This window comes from Marmota flaviventris, chromosome 8 (assembly GCF_047511675.1).
Source record: "Marmota flaviventris isolate mMarFla1 chromosome 8, mMarFla1.hap1, whole genome shotgun sequence".
Taxonomy (NCBI): domain Eukaryota; kingdom Metazoa; phylum Chordata; class Mammalia; order Rodentia; family Sciuridae; genus Marmota; species Marmota flaviventris.
Window position 1 is genome coordinate 134292143 of NC_092505.1, and position 17227 is coordinate 134309369.

General features: G+C 41.5%; 1 protein-coding gene across 5 annotated transcripts in view; it reads left to right on the forward strand.

Annotated features, from left to right (window-relative positions):
* The first annotated feature begins 3495 nt into the window (after nucleotides 1-3495).
* Usp4 (ubiquitin specific peptidase 4) overlaps nucleotides 3496-17227 on the forward strand; it is a 48776-nt gene continuing 35044 nt past the window's right edge. Inside the window, exons 1-4 of one of the 5 annotated variants that reach the window (XM_027933566.2) lie at nucleotides 3496-3725; nucleotides 6786-6913; nucleotides 13335-13465; nucleotides 13596-13730. In XM_027933566.2, the coding sequence (XP_027789367.1) occupies nucleotides 3625-3725; nucleotides 6786-6913; nucleotides 13335-13465; nucleotides 13596-13715 (480 nt within the window). In that variant the 5' untranslated portion in view covers nucleotides 3496-3624 and the 3' untranslated portion in view covers nucleotides 13716-13730. Of the gene's footprint in view, nucleotides 3726-3873; nucleotides 3962-6785; nucleotides 6914-11244; nucleotides 11389-13334; nucleotides 13466-13595; nucleotides 13731-16723; nucleotides 16851-17227 lie in introns of those variants that run through there. The other 4 variants (XM_027933563.2, XM_027933564.2, XM_071615727.1 and 1 more) reach the window with 4 other exon arrangements.

Here is a 17227-nt window from a genome sequence, read left to right on the forward strand (position 1 = left end):
GAGGATCAAATCCAGTGCCTAATACATGCTAGGCAAGCACTCTACCATTGAGCCACCAACCCAGCCCCCAGCATGATATTTTTGCAGTCATTTAATAGCTCTGAAAAGTTCCTGGCTTAAAAATATTTTCCAAAATTTTCAATTCAATGTCATAGTCAGGTTTTGTCTCCCTTTCTAGTAGTACTGAGGACTTGTCCTACTTCCTCAAGACTTCCATAAATGGCATATAAGAAATTACTGAAAAAAGAAAAGGGAAGCAGACAATCTCTAATACAGCTTTTGAACTAATGTTGGCAACCAAATTTCTTTTTCCATAAATAACAGGCCTAATGGTAGTGTTTATAATTTGATAATATTTTTAATAGTTTCAAAGAATTTCACAGAAAAGGACTTGCCAGGGTTGGATTCCTAGATCCATCATCACTTAGTGAATTGGATTCACTCTTGCTTGTGCTGGGCAAGCACTCTATTATACCCAGAACCCTTACACCAGCTGGGTGTTAACTCTTATCTGCAGGGGAGTAATTGCTATGTGGTTATTCAAAGTAGTTTTAATTCCACATTTACTTTACTCTGATATCTACTTAAATGCCAAAAGCTTTCCGTTATCAGTATGAGACACATGTCCCATGCTGGGCCCAGTGGCACATGCCTAGAAACCCAGAACTTGGGAGGTTGAGTTCAGGAGGATAGCAAGTGTGAAGCCAGTCTCAGCAATTAGTGAGACCCTCAGCAATTTATAGAGATCTTGTCTCAAAATAAAAAATAAGGTAAGGTCACAGCAGTGAAAAAGCGAAAACATTTACATTTCTTTAATGACTAATATGTTGAACATCTTTTCATGTGATTACTATGTCTATATCTTTAAATAAGAGTCTGTTCAAATATTCACACATTTAAAAATTTTTTTTTTTAGTTGTAGATGGACACAATACTTTTATTTTGTTTATTTTTATGTGGTGCCAGGATCCAACCCAGGGCCTCATGCATGCTTGGCAAGTGCTCTACCACTGAGCCGCAACCCCAGCCCAAATATTCACACATTTAAAAAAAAATACAAAAATGAAAAGGGATGGGGATGTAGCTTAGTGGTAAAGTACCCCAGGGTTCAATCCCTGGTAGGAAAAAAGAAAGAAAGAAAGAAAAAAATAATAAAATAATAATAAAGATATATATCCTAGGGAGGAGCAAATTGATTTCAATTAGCTAAAACTGAACAGAAAAATAGTAAATTTGCTCAAATGACCTACCAGACCTTCACTGGGCCAGTTCCCCTTCTACCATCTGTCCTTAAAGCTGAACATAGCTCATGTTTGTCCTCCGTCATAGCCATAGGAAGAGGTTCCTAACAGATCTCTCTGGGTTATAACACTTGAGTGTTAAGTGCCCTCAGGCATTTTGCCTCTGCTCCCAAAACTCCAAGCATTTAAGGCAAGTTTGAGGTTTCTCTGCCTCCTTTCTGGCTTCAGATCCCCTTCGGCTCTTTTAGTAGTCTGTAGTCACTCAGGTCAACTGGCCTAATCCTTACCCTCTGAGCCTACATTGCCTGTTTCAGAAATTCCCTCTGCTCTCTCCAAACCCCCCTCCTGTAACATATACCCTTATGTCTATGCTTCAAACACTTTCTTTCAAGACCATGCCTCAATGCTAATCAAGTTAAAGGTTTTCTTTAACAGCTGGGGTTGTGCCTGGCATTCCTACATACAGCCTTTGGCTCATACCCTTTAATGGCACTTATCACACATTGTTTGGCACTGGGTTATTTAGGAAAAATTTAGATTAGATTTTTTTTTTAAACCATATGATTAAATTAGATTTTAGGAGGGTGGAAACTTGGGAACTGGGTCTTTTTTTTTTTTTTCCTTTCTGCTTTAAAATTTTGTTCTTTCTTTAAATTGGTACTAGGGATTGAACCTAGAGGTGCTTTACCACTGAGCTACAACCATAGGCAGGAACTGGGTCTTATTTGCCTTATTTTTCTTTGATGTCAGGAACTGTTAGACAAGTGAATGGAGACCCTCCTATGCCACTTATGCATAGCAAGTCCTCCTTACTTTTCCCTCTAGGAGGAGGGCTGTATGTTTATGTGGTCAGGGTTGAGTGGAAAACAGCATTTAGGACATTGTATCTTATCCAGGAATAAATTAGGATGTGATAAACTCACAAATGCAGGAAATATGCTACATGAGGGGCAAGTTTTTCACTAACCCTCCACTCTGGCCTAATGAATGGAGTTTGATAGTAATCCTTGCTAAAATTATAAAGTTAATGCACAACAACTTTGAGAAAGATGAGAACATTTGAAAAGTGGCTTGTTTTTTCTGCCTTTCTTCATATTTCTTGCTGAACTTGGGCTGCTCTTGCATTACTTGGCCTTTCTGTTTTCAGACTGAATTGATGAGTCTTACTATAAGATTCTAAATAAGGAACTCACTCTGTGGGTCTGATGTGGTGGATGCTGACCCAAGAAATTATGTACATGCTTGGCAAAGTCTCCTGTGAACATCCATGGGAGGTCATGCCTGACCTCTACTTTTACAGAGATCCTAAAGTGATTGAAAAGAAACAGTCTGTTGCTGAAAAAGTTGTGACCACGGAAGGAATTTCAGGGTGGATTGCTCCAGTTTTTGAGTTCACTGCTACTCAACCTGAGGTTGCAGACTGGTCTGAAAGCATCCAAGTACCCTTTGTGCTTATCCAGCAGTTCTCTGCTGAAGACTGAAGTGCCCAGTCAGCTACTGAAAACTGGTCTGCAATTACCACTACTAAGGAGTCTGAGTGGGTATGAACAACCCGAATGATCTGGAGATGTTCTTCTGCAAACACTTAGGCAAAATGAAAATTAAGCACCAGTTTCTTAAAAAAGAAGATGCCTGGGCACCTCAAGTAGAGAACACATCTGGATCATCCCTTTGTGGTTGCTTGTCTCCCTGACCAGGCAAGTATCTGTGGGTAGAATACCGATTTTTGCCCAGGGGTAGATGATTTTTAGTTGTGGATGGGATCAGACTGAGAGTACTATTAATGATTAGACCACCTCGTCTAGTCTCAATGTAGCTAGGACTTTCAAAAATCCCTGCAACGCTGCCGGAGCAGGAATTGCGATCTCATGTTTGGTCAGCTAAAGAGGCCTCCAGCTGAAAAAGGAATGGCTTGAAGTGAAAATCGGAACACTTAGTTCCAGAGCTTCTCCTGAGTTTAAATTAGGACCAGGCCGGGATGGAGTGCTTGAAAGGTCGCAGATCATGCTCTAAGACTCTTTCAGATCGCCAGGCTGGAAAGGGTCTGGAAGACCTTAGCGGGCGCCATTCTGAGTCGTGGAAAGGGTACTTGTCAGCTATACAGCGGCCGGGCACAAGGTTCCGCCTGCAGGGCGGAGGAAGTTGGCTGCCACTTCTCACCTCCCGCCCCTTTTCCGTCTTCCTCTAGGCTCCACCGCGCGAGGGTGGGGGACAGGCGGCGCATGGAGGCGGGGGAAAAATGGCAGAAGTTTGTTGCGCCCGAGGCAGCGACCTGAGGTGGGGTGGGCACGCGCACAGGCGTGCGTGCGTGCGTGGGCTCGTCCCATAGCACGCCGTGCGTGGGGCGGATGTCCGGGCCGGCTGGGCCGGGGTGGCGGGCGAGATGGCGGAAGGCCGAGGCTGCCGTGAGCGACCGGATGTAGAGACCCAGAAGTCTGAGCTCGGGGCTTTGATGAGGACCACGCTCCAACGAGGGGCGCAATGGTGAGCACCCGGCCACCCTTCCGTCGCGCAGAGCCTGGGGCCGCAACTCTGGCCCTCACGTCAGGCCTCCTTTTCTCCACTTGGGTAGGGGACGGACGGGGGCGGTGTCTGGTGACCCTGAGTGGTCTGATACTGGGTCTTGAGGAGTGAAATCCTGGAGTCAGCCGAGGAACAGCATGGGAGGTGCTGGGTGTTGTCCTGACCCATTCATAGCTCCAAGAACATGACCGGCTCTGGCAAGTGATGTAGGGTGTGGAAAAAGGGGAGTGCTCGCGGGGACCGTGAGAGTGGGAGAGCCCTTTACTATGGAAGAGTCGCCGTGTGACCTTGGCGAAGGTGTCCATACTTCACACACCTCTGTACCTTACAACTAAAACCAGGGTAGCAATTTTGTGGTTTATCACCCTCAATAGGTTGAGATCAGAGGTAGAAACTTTGTAACTTGTAGATTGCTGAACACATGTCAAGGTCAGAAACTGAACAAATGTCTGAAAGGCCCAGATTATTTGGAAGCAAAGGTAAAAAATAATTGTGATAGTAAATTCTAGGGGTGGAAGAGGAAGGTAGCATGGATCCTGGAGCATGATAGAAGGTTAAAAGTCAAAGATGTAGTAGAACAAGGCAGGTTTTTTAAGAAATTTAATTTTTTTTTCAAATATTTCACATATTTATTAGCATACCAACCAAAACCAGTACTCCGGCTTCTGTGACTCTCTCCAGATAGTGGAAACATTTTCAGGTGGACAGGAAAATATGATCACAGCCTTGATAAATACATGCGCCATTTCATGTCATTCCTTATTGACTCAGCTTGGTTCTCCTCCAGTGTCTCCTCTTGGAATTGTACCTGATTTTATTACCAGTTTTCATTCGAAACCACTGGGGAATGGGACGATTTTGCTTCTTGGCCAAAAATTGCTCTTCCTGAAAGTCTTGTGAGAAGAGATGGTGAGGAACCAAATTCGGTGCTTGCACCACATTGAAAAAAGGCGAAGAGAGTTAACTTTATTTTTATTAAATTACTGGGGATTGAACCCAAGGCATGTGTTGTTGAGCTACATCCCCAGTTTTTTTTTTTTTTTTGGGGGGGGGTAACTGGGATTGAACCCAGGGGCCCTTAACCAGTGAGCCACATCACCAGTCCATTTTTTTTTTAATATTTATTTTTTAGTTGTAGGTGGGCACAATATCTTTATTTTACATTTATGTGGTGCTGAGGTTCGAACCCAGGGCCTCATGCATGCTAGGCGAACACTCTAGCACTGAGCCACAATCCCAAGCCCCCCCGCCCCCCCCCCTTTTTTTTTTGAGAGAGAGAGGGTCTTGCTAAATTACTGAGACTGGGTTTGAATTTGTGATCCTCCTGCCACAGACTTTTAGGCCAATGGGATACAGGTGTGTGCCAATATACTGGGCTTCCCCATCCCTTTTTAATTTTTTTTTTTTTTTTGATCTGGTCTCCCTAGGTTGCATAGGCTGTCCTAGAATTTGAGATCCTCTTGCCTCAACCTCTGGATTTTCTGGAGTTACAGGCCTGTGTCATCAGGCCTGGCTGCTATGAGACTTCTTAATAAATGTTTAGTAGAAGATACAATACTTTCCAGTTGTGGAGAGGCCTAGGTGATGTTACTATGTGGAAGTAGAAAACTGGGGCTAGACTTTGCATTAAATGTGATTGAAAAATATTCTTTTTTGACACTTGGGATTGAATACAAGGGCATTTTGTCACTGAGCTACGTTCCCCAGCCATTTTTATTTTTTATTTTGAGACAAGGTCTTGCTAAGTTGTATAGGCTGGCTTTCAACTTGTGATTCTTCTGCCTCAGTTTCCCACATAATCAGGATTACAGGCATGGGTCACCAGGCCTAACTCATTCTATGAATACATTGTGGTGTTGATATATCTAGGAAGAGTTGAAGCAGGGAAGAGAAACATTGTGGTGAGGAGTTCAGGTATAGCTTTGTTTATTCTGAACTTTCCAAATTGTGAAAGGCAAGGCATGCAGAGGTACCTTTAAAGTTGTTCTGCAAAGAATGATACATAGAATATTCAGAAGAAGCAAAGGATTTTTTTTTTTTTCTCTTATTCTGGGGTTTACCCATGCTAGGCAAGCACTCTACAAGTGAGCTATATCTCCAGCCCAAAAGAAGTTTAATAGATTAAAATCATTGGGTGTTGGGCTGGAGATATAGCTTAGTTGGTAGAGTGCTTGCTCTGGGTTCGATCCCCAGCACCCCCCCCCACCCTCCCAAAAGAAAAAAAAAAAAAGAAGAAGAACAACTAATTGTGCTTTGTTGCCCTGGAGATGTTTCCCCTCCTTCTGTCTTGATTATAAAACAGCATAATGATACTTTTAAAATATAATCAGATTTGCTTATATTTAAGTATAGAAAGCAATGTAAAGTACAACTTAATGCCTTTTTTTTTTTTGGTACTGGGGATTGAATTCAGGGTCCCTTAAGCACATTTGCACCTATTTATTTTTATTTCTTTTAATTTTGAGACAAGGTCTCACTATAAGTTGCTTAGGGCCTCACTACGTTGCTGAGGCTGGCTTTGAACTCATGAGCCTCCTGCCTCAGGTTCCTGAGCTGATGGGATTATAATTGTGTGCCACTGTACTACTCGGCTGAGGGTGTGTTTTTAGTGGGGATTATATATTCCCCAACGTGGAAAGACCATATAAAAGATTAAGGGGGCTGGGCATAGTGGTGTACGTCTATAATCACAGCGGCTCAGGAGCTTGAGGCTGGAACATTTCAAGTTTGAGGTCAACCTCAGCAACTCAGTAAGCTCCTAAGCAACTTAGTGAGACCCTGTCTTAAAATAAAACATAAAGGGTTGGATTTATGGCCCAGTGGTAAAGTGCCTCTGTGTTCAGTCCCTGGTTCAAAAACAAAAACAAAGAAAAGATTAAGGGTGACTGGGGCTTAGTAGTATAGCGCTTGCCTGGCATATGAGGGGCCCATCCCTAGCACTGCACACCCAGATTAAGGGAACAGTTGCAGAAACTTGCCACCTTAGTTTTTTTGCTATAGTAAATTGTTCTCTTTCTCTAGGTATCTTATTGACAGCAGGTGGTTCAAGCAATGGAAGAAGTATGTGGGCTTTGATAGCTGGGATATGTACAATGTGGGTGAACATAACCTGTTTCCTGGACCGATAGACAACTCAGGACTCTTCTCAGGTGCAGTATACTTTTGCTTTCTAGCTAAATGTACACCTGGGCAGTCGCTTGTGATCATGTATATCTGTAACATAGATGCTGTGAACCTGACTTTCCTAGTGTGAGGAGATAGAAACAAGCGTCCTCAATTTTTGTGTCTGTAGTAGAAGGTTTTGCAGACCCTTAGGTAGAAGTAAAGCTGTTCTTTTCTAAATTAACTGTTTTATTAATTTTTAAAATTTTTTTGGTACTAGAGATTTAACCTAGGATGTTTTACCACTGAGCTACATCCTCACCCCTTTTTGTTTTTCATTTCATTGTGACGGGGTCTCAATAAGTTGCTTAGACTGATCTTGAACTCATGATCCTCTTGTCTCAACATCCCAACCTGCTGAGATTACAGGCCACTGTTCCTGGCTAAATTAACTGTTTCTAACAAGAGTATGCTTCTAATATTTTAATTTTTTTCCTGTATAAATCCTATTGAAATTCTCAGATTTTAGATTAGTATATGCAAAAGAAAGAAATAAGGTATTTTGAAATTGCGTCTGAAATTTGAAATACAGGAACCAGAATTTTTTTTTTTATGATACCGGGTATGGAACCTACTCCCTTGCACACGCGCTAGCTTAGTGCTCTAACTCTGATTTACATTTCCAGCCTGGGGAACCACAACTTTTTGTGTTAACTTTGAAGTGGAACAAAGTATAGACCTATTGAAGATTGTTATGCATTCCTGTGATGGCCATGTTTGTCATAGAATTAGTGTGAGAAGAGGTGGAAAGTTAGTAGACAAGAGTTATAGCCACAGTCAGCTCCTACTGGGCACCTTGGCACATATGACACTAATATGTGACATATTAGTGCTTGGCTTACACCTGTAGATGTGTGGAGATAATAGAGTTAGTTTTTTCTCAGGTTTTCTGACTGTAAATTTCTTTGTGGGCAGGTGATCTGTCACCTCTGTTCAAAATCAGGGCCAAAAGAGAATAGTCTCATATTTCAGAGTATGAGACCTAATTTATATATACCTAACAGCCTAACAGTAATCTGGATGTTTGTTAAAATGAGCAGTTCTTGAGTTCATATTTTCTTTTAAGGAGAGATCTAAATTATGTAAATAGTGTCATTTGCTTTGTTTCCTGATGTAGGTCAGATGATGGCACTATATCATGAAGTTGCTCTAAGGAATTATTGCATTCATTATGTTCACACTGTGTTCTCTTTCCCTGGTTTTTTTTTTTTTTTGGTATTGGGGATTGAACCCAGTGGTGCTCTACCATTGAACTACATCCCTAGAACCAACACTTACAGCTCAGTTGGTAGAATGCTTGCCTTACATGCACAAAGCACTGGGTTCAATTCCTAGCACCACTAAAGGAAAAAAAAAAAAAGATTACTGAACTACATACCTAGATTTTTTAATTTTTTAATTTTGAGGCAGGGTCTTCGTAAGTTTCCAAGACTGGCCTGTGATCTTTCTGGGATTACAGGCCTGTGCCACTGCTCCTGGCCCTCTTTTTATTTTGAAAAGGAGACTGCTTGTTTTTGTTTGATAATTTTTTTTCTAGGTTCATTTATTTATTTGGTACTGGGGATTCAACCCAGGGGTGCTTTTCCACTGAGTTAAGTCCCTAGCCGTTTTTATTTTTTATTTTGAGACAATCTCACTAAGTTGCTTAGGGCCTAACTAAGTTGCTGAGATTGGCATTGAATTTGCGATCCTTTGCCTTAGCTGTCTGATTTATTGGGATTATAGGAGTGTTGCCATAACACCTGACTATTTTTTTTAAATGGTATTTATCTATCTACCTATCTATCTATTTATCTATCTATTTATAGTTGTGGACACATTATTTTTACTTTATTTATTTGTTTTTAATATTTTTAAAGTTGTACATGGATACAATATCTTTACTTTTATTTTTATGTGGTGCTAAGGATTGAACCCAGTGCCTTATGTGGACTAGGCAAGCGCTCTACCACTGAGCTACAAACCCAGCCTATGACTATTTATTTTTAATTTATTTTTTTAATTGATGCATTGTAATTATTCAGAATAGGGGATATTCCTTATGCCATATTCATATGTGCATATAAACATAATTTGCTCAGCCTCCTTCTCCAGTATCTTCCCTTTCCCTCCCCTCTTCCCACTCCTTTCAAAAGGATAATTCTTTGTTTTTTATTTATTTTTATTTATTTATTTTTTTGGTGGTAGTACCAGGAACAGAGCTCAGGGCCTTGAGCATGCTAGAGCGGGAAACACTGTGTCACTGAGCTACATCATCAGCTCTAAAAATAATTCTTAAGGGCAAGCATTCCTTTTATGGCCTCGAATTTTATGTCACTAAGTCTTGGCTTGAAATGTTAATCTCTATGGCTGAGAAATGAAAAGCACATTCCATTAGACTTTCGACATTGATAATGCATAAATGACTGATTTCTGATGAATGAAATTCAAATCCTTACTTCCTAGGCGCTCAGTCATTAGCCTGGCTGCCTTCTACCTGTGGTCATAGAAGTGGCCTGGAAGAAACTCTTGAAAGTGTGGGAAGCAGGAAGAACATATTCTTGTTGGTGTTGTCTGTAGGGAGCCCCTTCTTTCATTTCTACCTATGTCTCTACTTTTATATCGGATGGAATTCCTGTGTTATACCAAATGGTGCTCTTATTTTCCTCTATTTGCCTGTTAACAGAAATTTGTAGAGAGTAAATCCTCATTTTAAAATCTCTGTGTTGCCAGGTGCAGTGGCACATGCCTGTGATCCCAGTGGCTTAAGGATTGCAAGTTCAAAGCCAGCCTCAGCAATTTAGCAAGGCCCTGAGCAGCTTAGCAGGACCCTGACTCAAACTAAAAAAAAAGAAAAAGGGCTGGGGATATAGCTCAGTGGATAAGTGTTCCTGGGTTCAATCCCTTAGTACCACCCCCCCCCCCCCCGCCCCAATGTTGCCTGGCAGTGGTGCACATCTGTAATCCCAGTGATACTCGAGGTTGAGGCAAGAGGATTGAGAGTTCCAAGCATTTTTTTCTTTTGGTATTGGGAACTAAAACCAGGGGTGCTTTACCACTGAGCTACATCCCCAGACCTTTTAATTTTTTTTTTTTTTTTTTGAGACAGAGTCTTGCTAAGTTGCTGATGCTGTCTTGAATCAGCAATCCTCCTGCCTCAGCCTCCTGAGTTGCTGGAATTATAGGAATGAGCTACCACAACCAGTGAGATTGTCTAAAATAAAACATTTAAAAAAAGGGCCAGGGATGTGAAGTGCCCATGGGTTCAATTTCCAGTGCCTCAAAAACAAAACAGAAGATCTCTGTGTGTTTTTTAGCATTATGTCCTCAGATTGATTCAGTTTTGAGTAAAAATAGTGATCTGCATTGAAAATTGCAATTGAATTTTTGTGCTCGCCATATACTGTCATAAGAATGACGTGTTTGAGTTCAATGGTAGAGGGTGTGTTTGAGGTTCTGGGCTCCATCTCTACCACCACACACCCACTCACAAAATAATGACATATTTGGGAAAATTATCATTGAGCTAGAGGGGGAAGTGCTTTGTAGAACTGATGTACTTGGGGTTGAGGAGACTGAAAGCTGTTGGTTTCTTCCCTGTTTTTGAAAGTTTCTACCTGCTCTTTGGTACAGTATGTTTGACCAGATCTGCATCCCCAACCCCTTTTATTTTTTAATTTTAATTTTTTGGGGGTGGCTGGCTCCCAGGTATTGAACCCAGGGGAACTTAACTACTGAGCCACATCCCTAGTCTTTTCTTTTTATTTTATTTAGAGACAGGGTCTCACTAAGTTGCTTAGGGCCTAGCTAATTTGCTGAGGCTGGTTTTGAACTCGTGATCCTCCTGCCTCAGTCTCTTGAGCCATTTGGATTACAGGTGTGCACCAACTTTTCTGGCCCTTTCATTTTTTTCTTTTAGGACACAATCTTGTAAATTACCCAGGCTGGTCTTGAACTTGGAGTCCTTCTGTACTAGCCGTTTTTTTTTGTTGTTGTTGTTGTTTGTTTGTTTGTTTTTTCTGGTACCAGGGATTGAATTTAGGGGTGTGGGGGTGCTGAACCTTGTGCTTGCTAGGCAAGCATTCTACTAACTGAGCTATATCCCCAGCCCATCCCAATACCTTTTTATGTTGTATTTTGAGACACAGTCTTGCTAAGTTACTTAGGGCCTTGTTAAGTTGCTGAGGCTGGCTTTGAACTTGGAATCCTCTTGCCTCAGCATACCAAGCCACTTGGATTACAGGTGTGTGCTGCTGCAACCAAATTGCCTTAGCTTTTTCAGTAACTAAGATTGTAGGCATTACAGGCATGTACCCTTCAACTTTTCTGTTGTTCTTAGAGTGGATATTGATGGGCACAGACTTGGCAGAGAGCATCCTTGGTGGAAGGTGATCCATCTTCCCTATGTCCTTTCTTGAGAGAGTATGTTTCAGACCATGGATGTCCAGTTCTGAAGCCCAGGATTGCTGCCTTTCTGTTGTAGGTATAAAATGTATGTCTGATATGTTAAATGCATTCTCTTTCCATTCTGCCCAGGACCATCTATCTGAGCTATGACTTGGAGTATTTAAAACCAAGAATGTTGCCAGTGTGGTGGTACATGCCTGTAATCCCAGAGGCTTGGGAGGCTGAAGCAAGAGGATCTCAAGTTCAAAGCCAGCCTCGACAATTTAGTGATGTTGTCTCAAAATAAAAAGGGCAAGGCAATCCTGGTACCAAAAATAAACAAATAAATAAATAAATAAGGGGCTGGGGATATGGCTCAGTTTTAAAGTGCCCCTGGTTTCAATCCCTAGTACCCAAAACAAAAAACACATTGACAATGCTAAGGGGCAGGAGGTATAATATAATGTAGGTTAGTGGAAGGGTGCTTGCCTAATATGTACAAGACCCTGGATTTGATACCCTGCACCACAAAACAATAAAATAGGACTGGGGATATGGATCAATGGTAGAGTGCTTGCCTAGCATGTGTGAGATCCTGGGTTCAATCTGTAGCATTGGTGGGGTGGGAAAGCAAAAGTACTATTTGAGTCTTGATGAAATAAATGTAACTTCAGTGCCTCTTTTTTGGGGAATGGAGGGTGGGGACAGTACTGGGGATTGAACTCAGGCTTCACACATGCTAAGCAAGAATCTACCACTGAGTCACATCCCCATCCTTTCAGGGGAGGATGATATTTGACTTTAATATGGTATTCCTAAGACTTATGATAAATAAATACTTTTAAATTAATTATTTTAATTTTGGAATCCTAAAACATTTTGGAAATGTAAATTGGAAGTTTTATCTTTTCTCCTCCTCCTCTTCTTCCTCTTTTTTTTTTGTCACTGTGGTCCGCCCCCCCCCCCCCCCCCCCCCCCAGTACTGGGGATTGAACTCAGAGGCACTTGTCCACGAGCCACATCCCCAGCCTTATTTTGTATTTTTATTTAGAGACAGGGTCTCACTGAGTTGTGTAGCACCTCAATGTAGCCAAGGCTGGCTTTGAATTCTCAATTTTCCTGTCTCAGCGTCCCTAGCTGCTGTGATTACAGGTGGGCACCACTGTGCCCTGCTGCTGCTGCTGCTGCTGCTCCTCCTCCTCCTTCTCCTCCTTCTCCTCCCCCTCCTCCCCCTCCTCCCCCTCCTCCCCCTCCTCCCCTCCTCCTCCTTTCTCTCTCTCTTCCTCTTCTTGCTCTTCTTTTCCTTCTCCCCCTCCTTCTTCTTCCTCTTCCTCCTCCTCCTCTTCTTCTTTGTCCTCCTCCTCTTCTTTTTCTAGATGGAGTCCTCCTGTGTTGCCTCAGGTACCACAGGTGCACACCACTACATCTAACTTTCTTCTACCTCTAATTGTAGAAAAATAGAGTTACTCATAAAATGTTCAGAAAATTTAATTAAAGACAAAGAGGAGGCAGGTCTCTGATAGAATTTTGGAATTTTGTAGTTGGTAACTTTTCTTATTTCTTGAAAAATACAAAAGAGTCATGTAAAACAAATACAGGTGGTGGCATATGCCTGTTGGGTGTGGTGGCATACGCCTGTAATCCCAGTGGCTCAGGAGCCTGAGGCAGGAGGATTAGAAGTTCAGAGTCATCCTGGGACATTTCGTAGTCTCAAAATTAATAAAAGTGCTGGGTGTGGTGGCACAAACCTGTAATTCCAACAACTCAGGAGGTGGAGGCAGGAGGATTGCAAGTTCTAGGCCAGCCTCAGCAACTTAGCATGACCCTGTCTCAAAACAAGAAATAAAGGGCTGTGGATATGGCTCAGTGGTGACTGCTTCTAGGTTCAATCTCTGGTACCCAATAAATAAATAAAGGCTAGGGATGTTGTTCATTAACATGTGTGAAGCCCTTAGTTCAGTCTCTAGTAGGGAAAAAAAAAACATGTAAGTCTAACTGGGGAAAAGAACAATGAGTTAGTTATATGCTGTTTGCCTTTTTCAGATCCTGAGAGTCAGACCTTGAAAGAACACTTAATTGATGAACTGGACTATGTCTTGGTTCCAACTGAGGCCTGGAATAAATTACTAAATTGGTATGGCTGTGTAGAGGGCCAGCAGCCTATTGTCAGAAAAGTGAGTATATGAATATGAATACTGATGGTCAGTATCTGCAGGTGCTCCTGGAGGGATACCAAATTGTGTTGGTTTCTTAGGAAAATGAACATACATAAGTGGTTGAAAGGAGGTTTCTGGTTCTTTTTAGGGAATTATGATTGTGAGTGATGTTCACCTAGTATGTTACAGTGAGTGGCCTTCAAACATCAGAGCTGCCCAATGGGATGTGTCCAATGGTGCTATGAGAGCATTTTCTGGAAGACTATGAAATATGAAAGTTCACTTGGGCCATATGGAGTTACAGTAATGTACAGCTTCTTGTTTGTCTTAAATTTTTTCTGATGTAGCTCAGTGTTAGAGCACTTGGTTCAGTCTCCAGTGAGTACCACAAAAAAACAAACAAAACAGAACAACCCAGAATAAACAAAAACCCACCTTTCTTTTTTTTTTTTTTTTTTTGGTACCAGGGATTGAACTCAGGGGAAATGTAAATGTAAATTGGAAGTTTTATCTTTTCTCCAACTCAACCACTGAGCCACATCCTCAGCCCTATTTTGTTTGTTTCTTCCTTTCCTATTTAGAAACAGTTGCTCTAAATAAAGTAGAGCTGCTTAATGCCTTGCTATTGCTGAGGTTAGCTTTGAACTTGTGATCCTCCTACCTCAGCCTCCCTAGCCACTGGAATTATAGGTGTGCACCACCACACCCACCCTTTTTTGTTTGTTTTGTTTTGTGGTGCTGGGGATTGAATCCAGGGCCTTTTTGCATGCTAGGCACTGAACCACATCCCCAGCTTTCTTTCTTTTGTCTCTCTCCATACTGGGGGATTGAACCCAGGGGCTCTATACAACTGAGCTACATGTCTAGCTCTTTTTAAATTTTATTTTTGTATTTATTTTTTGGTTCCAGCCTTGAGCCTGGGGTTCTCAACCACTGAGCTACATCCCCAGCCCTTTTTATTTTTTATTTTGAGACAGGGTCTCACTAAGTTGATCAGCTAAGTTGCTGAGGCTGGTTTCAGACTTGTAATCCTCCTGCCTTAGCCTCCTGATTACAGACATATATCACCACAACTTACTAATCAGGTTCTTACTTATTTGCTCAGACTGCCCTCTAATTTGTGATTCTCCTACCTTACTTAGCCTCCTCAGTCACTGGGATAATGTGTGTAAAACACCACCTTTCTATTTTTTGGTACTAGGGATTGAAACCAGGGGCTATAACCACTGAGCCTTATCCCCACCCCTTTTTTATATTTTATTTAGAGACAGGGCCTCACTGAGTTGCTTAGCACCTCACCATTGCTGAGGCTGGCTTTGAACTTTGGATCCTCCTGCCTCAGCCTCCTGAGCCACTGGGATTGTAGGCGTGGGCCACCATGCCTGGCAAAACACCATCACTTTTACTTCTGTGCTTCGGTCTTTGGCCACATAGTTGAGTACTTTAAAAATCAGGCATTTACACCCAGAGAATATTATCCTCTTGAGGGAATATAAACCCCAGGGCAGAATCCCAGATTGTTAGCACCTCTGGTAGATAAGACTCACAAGAAGACCATCACCCTGTCTCCCACAGTTGTTTTCTTGTCCTGTCTATCAGGAAATTACAAGAGCTCACATGTCTGCTGATGTTTAGGGACAAGGTAAAATTCTTACTCTGTTGGGTATGTATTCTTAGCTGAGTAGTAAAGAGTTGCAGTCCTGGTACAGTGATTCTTTTTTTTTTTTTTTTTTAAGTGATACAATGTATCTAAAAGTCATTTGGGGCCATAACTATTTTTTTCCTCTATCTTGAACTCCTCAAAAGGTTAGGGATCAAAAGGTTAGGGGCATGCTAGGTTTCTAAAGATGTTCCTAAATGCCAGTAGTATTGCAGTGTGAGTACTCTGCCAAGAATGATATATATATTTCTGTATATATTTATACATATTTATATATTCTTTAGTCACTAATTTGACAAACTCTCCAAGGGAGGAAGCAGCATCATGATCTCACCTAAAGCTGAACAGTGACTTCCCTTTTGTGCAGTATCTGGCTTTATGCACAAGTATGACTCTGAATTGATGAGTTAATTAGCTTTGTTTTCTTTTTTTCTCCTATTATGTTACTGGAGATTAGATCCAGGGCCTCATATGTAGTAGGAAAGTACAGTACCACTGAACTGCATCCCCAGCCCTCTAACCCTTTTTATTTTATTTACTATTTATTTACTTTAAATAATTATTTAATTTGTTCTAATTAGTAAGCCTTTTTTTATTTTTGTTTTGTTTTTTTGGTACTGGAGATTTAACCAAGGGGTGCTTTACCACTGAGCTATATCCCCAGCCCTTTTTGTTTTTTATTTTGAGAAGGGTCTCAACTATTGCGTAGACCTTTGTTTGTGCTAGGCATTTGGCTTGCCAGTGAGCTAAATCCCCAACCCCAGCCCTTTTTTACTTTTAAAAATTTGTTATTTTATTTTGCAGAACTGGGGATTGAGCCTACAGCCTTTTATGTAGTAGATGAAATGTCACTGAACTAAGTTCCCAGCCCCTTGCCTTTTTTTTTTTTTTTAAATTTCTTTTGTAATTATAGATGGACAGAATGCCTTTGTTTTTATTTTTATGTGGTGCTAAGGATGGAACCCAGTGCCTCACACATGCTAGGCAAGCACTCTGCCACTGAGCTACACAGCCTCAGCCTCTTCCAGCCCCTTTTGTTTATCTATTTTTTAAAATCTTGAGACAGGGTCTTGAATTTTAATCTTCCTACCCTGAATTTTAATCTTTCTACCTCAGTCTCCCAAGTTGCGGGGATTACAGGTTATATCACCAAATGCAGCCCCCTCCACTTTTTTTTTTTTTTTAATTCTATGGTGCTGGGGATTGAACCCAGGGTCTCAAACATGTTAGGTATGTGTTCTACCACTGAGAATTCTTCTACATCAGGCATGTATTTTAAGAAGAATGAGTTTACAGTAACTTTTCTGTGCAAAGTTGATGTCCTGAGACTTTCCTGGAAGCCTTGATGTGGCATTAAATCCAGTTAGGATTTAATGGTTCTGTCATGGTACTCCTGGTTGGTCCTAATGAGTGGAAAAAAATCTTAAATCCTAGGACAAATGCTGATGGTTTTAAAAATTTGTACATATAGACGAAAAAGTTTGTACTTTTGATCTCTGATTACTGAGGGAAACTGATGACTAAAGTTTTTCCTTTTGGTCTTATGGAGACACTTTCTTCTCAGTACTGTTGAGTTTTAGAACCACTGCTCCTTCATCCCTGCCTTTTGTTTGCAGGTTGTGGAGCATGGCCTATTTGTCAAGCACTGCAAAGTGGAGGTATATTTGCTGGAACTGAAGCTCTGTGAGAACAGCGACCCTACCAATGTGCTGAGTTGCCATTTCAGCAAGGCAGACACCATTGGTGAGCAGCTGGGCTGGGGTTCTAGATATCTGGGGAGAGAGTGCAGGACACAGTGGCTGATAGAAGGGAAAGCTACGGCACATCTTCAGACCTGGGTCCAGATCATCTCAGGCCAGTCCTGACCTGGGAACCTGTTGCCCAGGAGATTCTTTTTTCTTTTCTTCTTTTTCTTTGACACTAGGGATTTAACTCAGGGGTATTTATATGCTGAGCAGTTTTTTATCCCCAGCCCTATTTATTTTTTATTTTTTTATTATTATTATTTTAATATTTATTTTTTAGGTGTAGATGGACACAATACAATGTCTTTATTTTTTAATGTGATGCTGAGGATTGAACCCGGGTCCTGCCCGTGCTAGGCAAGCGCTCTACCGCTG